This window comes from Mytilus californianus, unplaced genomic scaffold (assembly GCF_021869535.1).
Source record: "Mytilus californianus isolate M0D057914Y unplaced genomic scaffold, xbMytCali1.0.p SCAF_6, whole genome shotgun sequence".
Taxonomy (NCBI): domain Eukaryota; kingdom Metazoa; phylum Mollusca; class Bivalvia; order Mytilida; family Mytilidae; genus Mytilus; species Mytilus californianus.
The window spans coordinates 72,340,377-72,353,969 of record NW_026262712.1 but is presented as its reverse complement, the minus strand read 5'-3'; the positions used below and the strand labels follow the sequence as shown (position 1 = coordinate 72,353,969).

The 13,593-nt window shown below is 32.1% G+C and overlaps 1 protein-coding gene across 2 annotated transcripts in view; it reads left to right on the top strand.

The window, feature by feature from the left end:
• Positions 1 to 13,593, top strand: part of LOC127706896 (uncharacterized) — a 63,385-nt gene that overhangs the window by 46,228 nt on the left and 3,564 nt on the right. For both annotated transcript variants that reach the window (XM_052211622.1, XM_052211621.1), the window contains exons 29-37: positions 96 to 181; positions 893 to 988; positions 2,778 to 3,002; positions 3,511 to 3,701; positions 4,553 to 4,725; positions 8,785 to 9,009; positions 9,689 to 9,888; positions 11,414 to 11,484; positions 12,861 to 12,941. In XM_052211622.1, coding sequence (XP_052067582.1) covers positions 96 to 181; positions 893 to 988; positions 2,778 to 3,002; positions 3,511 to 3,701; positions 4,553 to 4,725; positions 8,785 to 9,009; positions 9,689 to 9,888; positions 11,414 to 11,484; positions 12,861 to 12,941 — 1,348 coding nt within the window. The remainder of the gene's footprint in view (positions 1 to 95; positions 182 to 892; positions 989 to 2,777; positions 3,003 to 3,510; positions 3,702 to 4,552; positions 4,726 to 8,784; positions 9,010 to 9,688; positions 9,889 to 11,413; positions 11,485 to 12,860; positions 12,942 to 13,593) is intronic.

The following is a 13,593-nucleotide window of genomic DNA, read 5'->3' as shown; positions in this document are numbered from 1 at the left end:
AAGAAACAAAACATAAAAGATATTTTGACTTCTATTGTTGACAGAAATGTATAAGAAGCTGTATATAATTTTATTATGTTAAATTATCGTTTCAGAGATGGAGATAGTGTACTTGACATCAGTGACAATTGTCAGGAGGCAGCTAATGGTGAACAGACAGATACAGATGGGGATGGTATTGGTAAGGTCATATGTACTTTTATAATATCATTTGTGTATGTGACAGTTGACAGTATGTTATACCTATCAATGAATGCACTAAAAAAGTGCACAATGAAACAAAAAGAAGTAAAAAAGAATTGCTATAAACCATGATGATCCTTTCCTCAACAAATTAAGAAACGAATTTGAAACAAAACAATCTGTATGATCCCTCAGTCATATTTGAATTTCTTACAATTTCTATGAAATAACAAGCATTTGCCAACAGGATGAAGTGTTCTCCAACAAAGCCAGCAAATAGCATAGCTGTAATTTCCTGTCAGAAAAATCATTTTTGGATGTTGACATTGACTGACGTTTGGCTTTTCCAATATCTGATGATTTTGTATTTTGAATGTATAACTTTATCAGATTTAGTCTCAAAGCCATTGCGATCATGATGTGCAGGAGACACCTACATCATTTTGTCTGCATTCCATAAAATCGAACCAAGAAAATTCCACTACTTAGACCTTTGATATACTCATCATCATTTGTTATACCTCTGCAAATGAAGTTTAGTGGTATACAGGAATTACCCTTTTGCTAGCTGTCCTTTAATCCATCTGTCGGTCTGTCTACCTGTCTGTTTTCCTTGTAAGTGTATCTCTACCTAAGCAGCCAACGGAATATTGATGTTTATAATCCTGAGTTTTTCATTGTATGTCTGTATTGTTGTTTATATTTGTAGGTGATGTTTGTGATCCTGATTTAGATGATGATGGTATAAACAATTCTGATGATAATTGTCCGTACCTACATAACCCTCTACAGACAGATGTCAATGGTATGTCTGCACTGGAAATCATGGTGATATAGCTTTTTCATGCTGACATGAAGTTAATCAATCAATCAATCAATTTATAAAAATATGAAGATCTTAGTGAAAGTACTTGAAAAAGTGTAAAACTAATTATAATAAAGATAATAGTTATCCATATCCACAACAAAATGAGTTCAAAGAGAAATGTGGAAAAACAGTAAAGAATAAAAGAAACTATGCACAACAGCTTAGAATATCTGTTTCACAGATGAGGTGGATATGTTCCAAGTGTCATAACCACAATCCCGTCCTCCTTTCCCTGAATGAGACCTACCAAATTATAATTATCACTGGTTTTGTATTTACATGAGCAACGCGACAGGTGCCACATGTGGAGCAGGATCTGCTTACCATTCAGGAGCACCTGAGATCACCCTGGTATTTGGTGGGGTTCATATTGCTCAGTCTTTAGTTTTCTATATTGTGTTTTGTGTACTGTTTTTCTTTTGGCCTTTTTCTTTTTTTTTTTTGCCATGGCATTGTCAGTTTATGTTTTACTAATGAGTTTTAATGTCTCTTTGGTATCTTTTGCCTGTCTTTTTCTTAGATAAAAGTAAAGTTCATGTATTTTATGTTAGCTATTTACATCATTTAAGTCAAGCTTGGTTTTTAGAATATCTTGCTGTAATTGGCAAGTTTGATAGATATTTGTTTTAACTGAGATATTGTACAAATCACTTGTCTATGTATGTCAAGGACAATATATAGCTAACCCATATGGTGTGGGCAGTTGTTAGATATAAGAAGATGTGGTATGAGTGCCAATGAGACAACTCTCCATCCAAGTCACAATTTGTAAAAGTAAACCATTATAGGTCAAAGTACTGCCTTCAACACGGAGCCTTGGCTCACACCGAATAGCAAGCTATAAAGGGCCCAAAAATGACTAGTGTAAAACCATTCAAACAGGAAAACCAACAGTCTAATCTATATAAAAAATGAGAAACGAGAATCACTTATGAACCACATCAACCAACGACAACCACTGAACATCAGGTTCCTGACTTTAGGACAGGTGCAAACAAATGAAGCATAATTTAATGGTGTAACTTTGGAGGTATCTAATTTAGCAGCTTTAGTTGTTTGGTTTCTGTTTCATTTATATGTATTCAACATCTACTTTTCTTTGTTCATTGTTAAATGCAGACTCTGTAAGAGACAATAAAACTCAAGCATATGTATAAAAGAAAGAAGATGGGGTATGATTTTCAATGAGACAACCATCCACCAGAGAACAAGTGAAGTGGATGTAAGCAACTTTAAAACACTTTACGACCTTCAACAATGAGCAAAACTCATTCTGTATAGTAAGCTATAAAAGTCTGGGACATGATAAAATGTAAAACAATTCAAATTGTTTGAAGCGCAGATCTCTACCATGCCCTCTGAACTCTTGAGATTTGTTACTGATTTGTGCAGACAGGCTTAGATGCAATATTTAGTCTAAAAAAATTTAACATGCATAAAAATTCTCTCACAGAATTTTTTTAGAAATTCAGTATAATGTGTTGTTTTGTTCATGACAAACAATTAGTGGTATGGTATATACAAAACATGTTAAAATCTGATAAAAAAAAGTATACATGTATGTTTTAGTGCTGAGCATTATCATTTTAAGGCTATAATCAATGTATTTTAGGAATTGTAACTTTATCATGTTGTTTAAATATTTTGTTGTTGATCGTAATGGTGTAATGGAATGTAAAAGTTTTTCTGGCAAACTGAAATCATAAATATATAATGAATTATTCAGGAGACCAGGTTGGTGATGACTGTGTAGTAGACTCTGATGGAGACGGTGTAGATGACAGTAATGATACCTGTCCATATAACAGATATATATCTACAACTTCCTTCTCCGATTATTTCTCTGTTGATCTGTATCCTGGTTACAGTATAGATCCTCAATGGAGAGTTAAAGCAGTAGGCAGGGAGATATACCAGTTAGCTGATACAGGGAAACCAGTCATGTTAATAGGTCAGTGTGGGGGTACCTATATATTAGCATTATGAAATGAATATATATGCAATTTACTCTATACCTTGTATAATATTCACCAATATTTATGCTTTAACCCTTTTATTGTATAGCAAAGCTTCAAAAACTGCTTAAAACATATTTTTGTCATTGATGACTCCATTAATTGTATGCCATATTTGCAGTAGTGCAATATGATGGAATATTGACAGTCACTTCATTATGTTCTGTTAGAAATAGAATATTCTATACAATAATAAACAATAGTTGTAGAAACATATACTAGACATATTCAAACTCATATTTAACATAACTTTTAAATATCTTCAAAAATATTCATCATAGATAAGGCTGAAGTTACATATGGTTAAAACCCACTTAGACTAAACTTCAGAACTATGTTTTCTTTCTTTCTTGGAAAAGCCTTACTGTATACAGTAATTAAATTAATATGCTAATGTTCTATAATTACATATATATTTTATGTTATTTATTATTTTATGAATAGGTCAGCAGACATATGGGTCTATGAAATACAGTGGAACTGTTTATGTACCATCAGACAAGGGAGATAACTACATTGGAATAGTGTTTGGTTATGTTAACAATAGAAAGTTTTATCTGTTGTCATGGAAACCAACTAATTACAACTTTGAAACTACAACTTTTCAGACTGGTGTTAAAGGGCTTAATTTAAAGGTAATTCTGTAGAAACTATTTTGCTAACTGTGTATTGCAGTATTTTGCAGGATAATATGTCTCTAATGTATCAATATAATTTTATATATTTGAATGTATTGAATAAGAGTATAATAATTTTCTCTTGTCTTTTAAGTATGTAAAATTATCATGCATATTGCACAGTGTTTTCCCACAAAAAAGGTGGCGGGGGTTCAGTCATTCTATCAAATGTACAAATTCTTTTTAATACAGAATGAAGTTTTGTAACAAGAGATCCATTGTAAAAAGTACTATCTTAATAGCATAAGATTTCTATAAAAAAAATTTTGTAGCATTACAAGCACTTCACAGGTAGACAAGAAGGAATTCTTAACATGAGAATCTTTGAATGAGAAACAAACAGAAATATATAAAAAAAAAATAATAAACAAGCGATAAGGAATGTTATTTTGCGTTATCAGTCAAAAACGAAAATCACCTGGGTAGAAATGTCTGTGGCAACAATCCACCTGAACGCTCTCACGGTCATCTGATGTAAAAAGTAAAATAACGAAATTTTTAAATTTGAAATAAAAAGCTAAAAATAAATGAAAATTGTAACTTTGATTTAACTATTAAAGCTTCAATTTTAGTCTGATTTTTAAAAAAAAAGGTAAGGACACTTCAGTTTACTTAATAGTAAATTGTGTTCATCTGTATGATGCAGTTTTATGACATATGGTTTAGCCAATTGTTTCTGATAACATATGTTTCTATTATTATTCAAATGACCATTGTAACTAAATTACCATTTTTTGAAACTATTATAATTGTCCAACTATTATAATTGTCCATATCATTTAAATGTGTCCATATTTCTTTACAAATAGGTAGTGAACTCAAATACTGGTCCTGGACAAACATTAGCTTATGCTCTATGGCACAGTAGTACAACAGTGAACCAGGATACAGTATTATGGCATGACGGTAACATGACAAGATGGAGTAATTATACATCTTATAAATGGTTCCTATGGCATTATACAGATTTAAATAAGATCAGGTAGATAAATTATAGTATGATTTAAAACTGAACACAAAGACATCTACAGATATTTTTATATGTGCAAGATATGATTGTTGATAAGATGCATTCATTCTTTATGGAACTTGAAATACCCACTATATGTTAACACTTTTGTCAATGTTTGAAGGAAAATATATATGGATATTTATATCACAAATCCAACAATATTTCATATTTCACTTTCTGCATGTCATGATTGGACTTTACTTTGAAAACTATGTTGGGCGCAACTTCTTGCAATGTTTAACAAATTGACATCCTGTTCTCCTTAATACTCAAGGGGAAAGAAAAAGAGGTTATAAATATCAATAAAATATCCAATTTGCCTGCTTCATTGGGTTTAAGTTTGGAGAAATAAATATCGTTTTTACTTTTATTAGGTCTTTCCACCTTTCCGTGGAAAGACCTTTAGATTTTGTTCTGATTATTATTATTAGGTCTTTCCACTTTTCCGTGGAAAGACCTATTGATTTTGTTCTGATTATTATTATTATTAGGTCTTTCCACTTTTCCGTGGAAAGATCTTTTGCTTTTGTTCTGATTATTAGGTCTTTCCTCTTTTCCGTGGAAAGGCCTATTGATTTTGTTCTGATTATTAGGTCTTTCCACTTTTCCGTGGAAAGACCTATTGCTTTTGTTCTGATTTTTAGGTCTTTCCACTTTTCCGTGGAAAGACCTTTTGCTTTTGTTCTGATTATTTTTTTAGGTCTTTCCACTTTTCCGTGGAAAGACCTTTTGCTTTTGTTCTGATTATTTTTTTTTCTTTTTCTTCTGCCTAATTTTTTTCCTCTGCTGTATTGTTGTTTTCAAATATGTCGCTTAGATTTTTGGTATATGATATCGTAAAGATTATCTACGGGTGGAAAGACCTTCAATTGTTCTCTGAACAATTGATTTTTTATTTTTTTTTTCTTCCGCCTAATTTTTTTTCTTTCGCTGTTTGGTTGTTTCGCAAGATGTTGATTTGATATTTGGTATATGATATTAAACAGTATATGCGCTTTCAAAACTGACCCTGCTTAACCGAATACTTTTCTTTGTAAGAGTTATCTCCCCGATCACTGTTTTTCTTATGTTTGCTACTCCTACGCAACGGTTAGATTACGACAAAATTATTTCACCAATTTGCATGTTATATCCTCAGGATGTTGAGATTGGTTTGGACCGAAGCGTTCCCGAGACTCTATATGAGAGTTATTTCCCCTTATGCATTGGATATAAGTGATATGCATTTGTAACTGGTAAACCATAAGTGATCGAGACCTAGGATCCATTGATTTGAGGTCCTTGGTCCAAAAGAAACAAAATTAGGTCAAGGTCAAAAGTCAAGGTCACATTCTTAATTTTGATTTTGGCTTATTTTCACTTCTTTTCAAAAACTGTATAAGATATCGACAAATTAATTTTACTAAATTGTTAGTTTGCGACATGTCGTAACATGTAAATTTTGATTGCGAGGGTATGTTGACCGTAAATGGGAGTTTTCTCCCTTTTTAGCTCACCTTGCCCGAAAGGGCCAAGTAAGCTTCTCTCATCACTTGGCGTCCGTCGTTGATCGTCCGTCGCTGTCGGCGTTGTCGTCCGTCGTCGTTAGCTTTTTACAAAAATCTTCTCCTCTAAAACCACTGGGCCAAATTTAATCAAACTTGGCCACAATCATCATTAGGGTATCTAGTTTAAAAAATGTGTCCGATGACCTCGTCAACCAACCAAGATGGTCGCCATGGCTAAAAATAGAACATATGGGTAAAATGTAGATTTTGGCTTATATCTCTGAAACCAAAGCATTTAGAGTAAATCTGACATAGGGTAAAACTGATTATCAGGTCAAGATCTATCTGATGTACAATTTTCAGAGAAATCTGACAACCTGTTGTTGGGTTGCTGCCCCTGAATTGGTAATTTTAAGGAAATTTTGCAGTTTTTGGTTATTATCTTGAATATTATTATAGATAGAGATAAACTGTAAACAGCAATAATGTTCAGCAAAGTAAGATCTACAAATAAGTCGGGATGACCAAAATCGACCCCTTTGAGAGTTATTGCCCTTAATAGTCAATTTTTAACAATTTTTCGTAAATTTTTGTAATCTTTTATAAAAATCTTCTTCTCTGAAACTAGTGAGACAAATTTAACCATACTTGGCCATAATCATTATTAGGGTTTCTAGTTTACAAAATATGTCTGATGTCCCCGCCTTCCAACCATCATGGCCGACTTGGTTAGAAATAGACTATAGGGGTAAAATGCAGTTTTTGGTTTATATCTCTGAAACTAAATCATTTAGAGCAAATCTGACAGGTGGGAAAAATGTTCATCAGATTTAGATTTATCTGCCCTGAAATTTTCAGACGATTCCGACAACCCGTTGTTGGGTTGCTGCCCCTGAGTTAGTAATTTTGCAAACATTTTGCAGTTTTTATACGCCCGTCAAATTTTTGACGGGACGTATTATGGTATACAAATGTCCGGCGTCTGTCCGTCTGTCTGTCTGTCTGTCCGTCTGTCCGTCCGTCTGTCCAGCGTAAACATGTCGCACCGTAACTTGAGAATGACTTATCCAAATTTCATGAAACTTAACATGGTTGTTTCTCATGATGGTCAAACGATCTGTATACTTTTTGGTGAAAATAAGATTAAAACTTTTTGAGTTACGGGACTTAGTAACTAAAACAGGTGTGTGTTTTTTTTCACATGTCGCGCCATATCTCAAAAACAATTTATGATTATTGCTTAAAACTTTACACACTTCTTAGTTATATTAATCTTAAGATCTGTATACTTTTTGGTGATGATTCAAAATTTTATTTAAGAGATATTGAGTATTTTGTTAAAAAAGGGGGAGGGCTTTTTCACATGTCGCGCCGTATCTCAAAAACAGTTTATGATTATTGCTTAAAACTTTACACACTTCTTAGTTATATTAATCTTAAGATCTGTATACTTTTTGGTGATGATTCAAAATTTTATTTTTGAGTTATTGAGTATTTTGTAAAAAAAGGGAGAGGGGTTTTTCACATGTCACGCTGTATCTCAAAAACGATTTATGATTATTGCTTAAAATTTTACACACTTCATAGTTATATTAATCTAAAGATCTGTATACTTTTTGGTTTTGATTCAAAATTTTATTTTAGAGATATTGAGTTTTTTGTAAAAAAAAAAAGGGGGTTTTCGCATGTCACGCTGTATGTCAGAAACTATTTATGCTTATTGCATAAAAATTCACACACAAGATGACGGGAGTATCATGCGCTCATGGCGCAGCTGTTTATTTGTTATTATCTCAGATATCATTATAATATCTAATATCTGATACTATTAATTATGATTTTAACCTTATTTTACATGATTTCCAAAGCATCATTATACAGGTGAGCGACACAGGCTCTTGAGAGCCTCTAGTTATATTTAGAATTACATGTATGGTTGTATAACTCTTTACCAAGTATAATAAAGACCTAGGGTAATTTGATGTAAGGCCCTTGGTTTATGACCTTGAAAGGTTAAAGTTGAATTTGACGTTCTAGATTTTGACCTTTGCTTTAACTTCATATTTAAACACGATAAAGCCATGGCACTTTTTTCATTAGGTTACAATTTACATGACCTTGAAAATCCAACGGTAATGACCTTGTGTAAACCGAAAGTAGCTTTTTTTGTACTTATTTGATGTAAAAGTATATAGAACCATATATTTTTGGAATCAGTGTCAAGTAAACTATCAAATAATACTGGAAGTGACATTTTTCAGACCGGAAGTAACAAATTATCTCTCTTATTTCAAACAAAATTGTATAGAAACCATATATTTTTGGAATCAGCGTATAAATGACCTTTGTAGAACAATTGGTTTTTAAATATGCCTGTAATGATTGTGGTCAAAGGAGGTGCACCTTTTGGCATTATTTAACATTTTAGCACAATTAAATGAAATGCCAAAAAGAACAGATGAAAAAAGTTGATTGAAATCTTACAAAAGCAGCCTTTAACCCCAGAAACAAGCCACACTTTTAACTCTCATAATCATTTCAGATTCCAATTGTATGATGTAAATTCATTATTAGCTGACAGTGGCGACATCTATGATACCAGTATAACTGGAGGTCGTGTTGGAGTTTACCAGTTTGGCCAGGAATCAGTGTTATGGTCTGATTTGAAGGTCCAGTGTCTCCCCAGGGAAAATAAAGCATTATATCTGGATGGAGTGGATGATTACATTGTTCTCACCAATATCACTCGTTTAGACATTTATCAAAGGTGAGAATAGAAATAAAACAATGTACTGTGGATTTATTATTATTCATTGGATACCAATTTTTGTGGATTTCGTGGGTACAGGTGAAAGCTGAATTTAAATGTTCAACAAATTACAAATTTTCTACAAGGTCCTATGCAGACTTTGGCAAAACAACGAACTCAAATATCCGTGAAAGTGCAAGTTTTCCTCAGTCCATGAAAATTGGTATCCACGAAAACAAATGAATCATCATTATACAAATTACTGAATTGCATTTTCATGTCCTTATGGTTTTAGTGCATAAAAACAAAGGATGATGACTGAGACCTAGCCATTGCTCACATGTGAAATATTACATTCTTGAGGTATAACAAATGTTTTGTTATTTGTGAAATTTCTTTAATGCAAAATATCCACCTGCTACATAAAATTTCTATAATTTGTATGCATGAAATAAGGAATGAGATTTGAACATAAAAACATTATTTGAAAAAAATTAATTTCCATGAAATGGGTATGTCAAAGATTATATGATGGACACAGGATTCTGACCAGTAGTATAATTGGCCTTGTAAGCCTATGCATTTAAATCTTAAATGTTCAGTCAACACTGACTTGACTGTATATTAATAAAAATATTCAATGTCCTATATTTTGTTAATAAATGATGTATTATAAAAACTTTATTACTATCAACAGTTTTTCCATTGGACTGTGGATAAAGATAGATTCTTTGGCAGCAGGTGACATGCCATTATTTTGTACAGACACTAGAACTATATGTTTATGGTTAGATGCAGGTTTTGTACATGGATCTTATGGAAACAATACAGTAACATCAACTTCCACTATAAATACAAATGAATGGATCAGTTTGTTGTACATATATGATGAATCAGGTGAGATTAAGCTAGAACTTTCAGGTGAGATTAAGCAAGGTCTTTCAGGTGAAGTAATTTGCTGGTGGAGCTACATGTGTCCCTGCCAATACATGATTGACCTCTTACTAGTTTCAAACCAGATAAACTACAGCAGTGTTTTATGTCCTCATTATTGGAAACACATAGATCATTTTTATTCCCCATTTACTGCGGTTTCATTATTATTCATGGGGTACAAATTTTCCGTTAATTTTGTGGGTTTTAGGGAACCATGAATTTGAGTGTTTTTAAAATACAAATTTTGTATGGTGTTAAAACCCCAAAATCAAGTAGCCATGAATATAGCTATCCACAAAAATGATACTGCTTTTAAAAATCATGTTCACTCAAGACAATATATATGATCCCAACTCTTTAAGAAGAATGCACTTAAAAGTGGACTAAACCTTAAGTTAATTTTATTAGTGAAAGTCCTAACTGTGACAGTATTAGGATAACACAAGGAAATCAAAAGGTGCAATGGCTACATAACATCTGTCATATTCCTGATTTGGCACAGGCACTGTCAATGAATTGATGCATTAATCCACTCATATGGCAGCCACTGAAAGTTCTATTTGGTCTTAAGATTTTAAGACAAGAACACAATACCTGTAGATTTAAAGAGAACACTAACTTTACAAATAAAATAAAACTTTTGCTCATTTTTGAAAAAAAGTAAAAAAACAAAAATATTGAACTCCAAGGAAAATTCAAAGCTGTATGGTGACCTATTGTCGTAAACTTCTATGTCATTTGGTCTTTGGTGGACAGTTATCTCATTGGCAATCAAACCACATCTTTTTATTTTTATATTAAACATCTGATTTATGTTTATGAACAGAAAAGTGATGCATATACATTCTGCACATGTACAAAAGCTATAGAAAACAAGAATTAAAGCTTCTGTCAAATTTTACTTATATTTCATATAAGGAAGTGTTATTTTTTGTTGTTGATTGAAAACATGTATTTTTGTATATTTGAACATAAGTTTAGGTTTTGCCGAAAAATTGTTATATAGAACTTATTTATTGTGTGTTTACCTTCAACCTTGAAGTCACTCCTGACTGATCTGATTGTCCCATGTAGACTGTAGTGCATAGTTATGTTTATTGTCCCTATCTCTCAAGATTTTGTCAAATTTATAAGTGGGTGTTAATGTCTCATCTTTTGTTTTCCTATTATTTATGCTATGCTAAACTTGGATTCTAAAAGAGGTTGCTATTAGGTGTGGACATTTAATAATGATGAAAACTATGCTGAACTTTACATGTCTATTATATTAACTAATATTGTGGGAATGCTGTCTTGTTAGCATAAAGATTGTCCAAAAAATCTCTTTTATCAAATGGAGAATTATCAGTACTATTTCTAAAACTGAAACAGAAATTTAAAAAATATGTTATAAAATTTTGTTTTTTATAGTGTACATTAGGCCTATTTTACTACTCATGATTTAATGATTCCATTTTAAAATAGACATATTGTTTTTTTTTTATAGAATACTCAATGACTTTGTATGTGAATGGAAACTCAGCAGGTGTAACTAGTGATGTTGCGCCTAATGATCTCGTAAGTTTAATGGATTTCAACATTTATATGTTTTTTCAGACACAATTTATAAGCCTGCTGAATACTGGGGACATTTACTTACAAATAAAACATCAAAATTATCTATCTACTTATTTAAAGGCCAAAAAATTTGAAAAGTGATTATAACTGTCACAGTACCAATATTATTGTACCAGATTGCATCAACTAATGTCTCTTCAGTGATGTTAGAGTCCAAATATTTGGAAGTATAAAACCTAACACAAATATTTAAGGAAGTTTGCTATTCAGTTTCAAAATAACAAGCTTTTCATAACACTAGTATATATAGATAGGGGATTAATAAAGGAACCAAAAGAGCGAAAAAAAAATATAGGTCCATGTGCTTGTTTTCGAGATATTAGCCATTGAAATTTTGGCGGGAAAATGTTCTCTCTTGATTTTTCATAGCTTTATCATTGACAAGTTTAAGTTCTCAAAAACTATTAAAAAATAACAAAGATTTTATAAGACTTTTACTGATGGCTTATAATTATACTTGTGAAAGATTTATAAAAAGAAAAATGGGGGTTAGTGGGCAAATTTTTTTAAGGCTTTCAAATGGATAAAACCAGAGGATTCCGAAAATCTGACAAAAATTCCAAAACATGACAAGCGAACATCCTTAAGAGCCAATAAAACAAAACAAGACCAAAAGTAACTACAAAACTGGACAATGAATCAGAGCTATGCAAAGATACTTTACAAACGGTACTACATGTATAACAAAAGTACTAAGTACCAACTAAAAATGACCAAAATGATACTAATTTAATACAGACATTCACGACAGAAAACAATTAGTTAATTTTCACACAAAACTGCCCCCCCCTCCCTTTTCTATGTTATTGCCACTACTTTTCTAATGAATCATTAGTACAGATTAGTTAGAACAATATTAAGAATTTAGTTATAAAAAAACAGTAACAAAGCCCCTGCTCTTTTTAAGAAGAAAATAATTCCTCTGTGGTGAATATTGTTTGATAGATATATAGATTAGACCGTTGGTTTTCCTGTTTGAATTGTTTTACACTAGTCATTTTGGGGCCCTTTATAGCTTGCTGTTCTGTGTGAGCCAAGGCTCCGTGTTGAAGGCCGTACTTTGACCTATAATTGTTTACTTTTTACAAATTGTGACTTGGATGGAGAGTTGTCTCATTGGCACTCATACCACATCTTCTTATTTCTATATATTATCTTTCAAATTCAAGGGATCAACAACGTTGCTGTCATCATAGTTTTACTTTTCATTTCAATGGCATATCTTGTTTGCTACTTTTTCTTAATGATCATATAAAATTGTACATACCAACAAGGTAGCCATCTTTAATTGAATATTGAAATTTATCTCTTTTTAGACACAATATACCACAGATGAAGATACTTTATTTTTCATGGGGAAAGACGCAAATAATTTCTTTAAAGGTTATGTAGATGAGGTAAGAAACAGAATAAATTACTTGATCTCATTTTAGGTCATAATTCTACTTAGCTTTTGAACTTATAAATACTTTAACCTTAGTCAAAGGTTTAGGTTCTGTTAGGGGATCTGTTGATCGATTGTATAAGAGTCTGGATGGAGGGTTCTTCATTTTTATACGCCCGTTTACGGGACGTATTATGGTATACCTTTGTCCGTCCGTCTGTCCGTCCGTCCGTTCGTCTGTCCGTCCGTTGTCAACATGTCGGACATTAACTCAAAAACACTTCAACCAATTTGCATAAAACTTTGGTGAATTGTATATATCTATTGAGGTGAGCTCCCTTATGCTTTTTATAAATTTTAGGTTTTACGTTTCCAGAGTTATGGTGTTTTATTCATTAAAAAAGGGGGATTTTCCAGTTTTCGGACAATAACTCAAACATGCTTTTAGCAACTTGCAAGAAACTTTGGTCAATTGTTTATATCTATTGACATGAGCTCCCTTTTGATTTTTATAAATTTTTGATTTTACATTTCAGAGTTATAGGGTTTTATTCATTAAAACGGGTGATTTTCCAGTTCTCGGACAATACCTTTAAAGTGCTTTAAGCAGTTTTCATTAAACCTTTGGTGACTTGTTTATATCTATTAAGATAACCTCCCTTTAG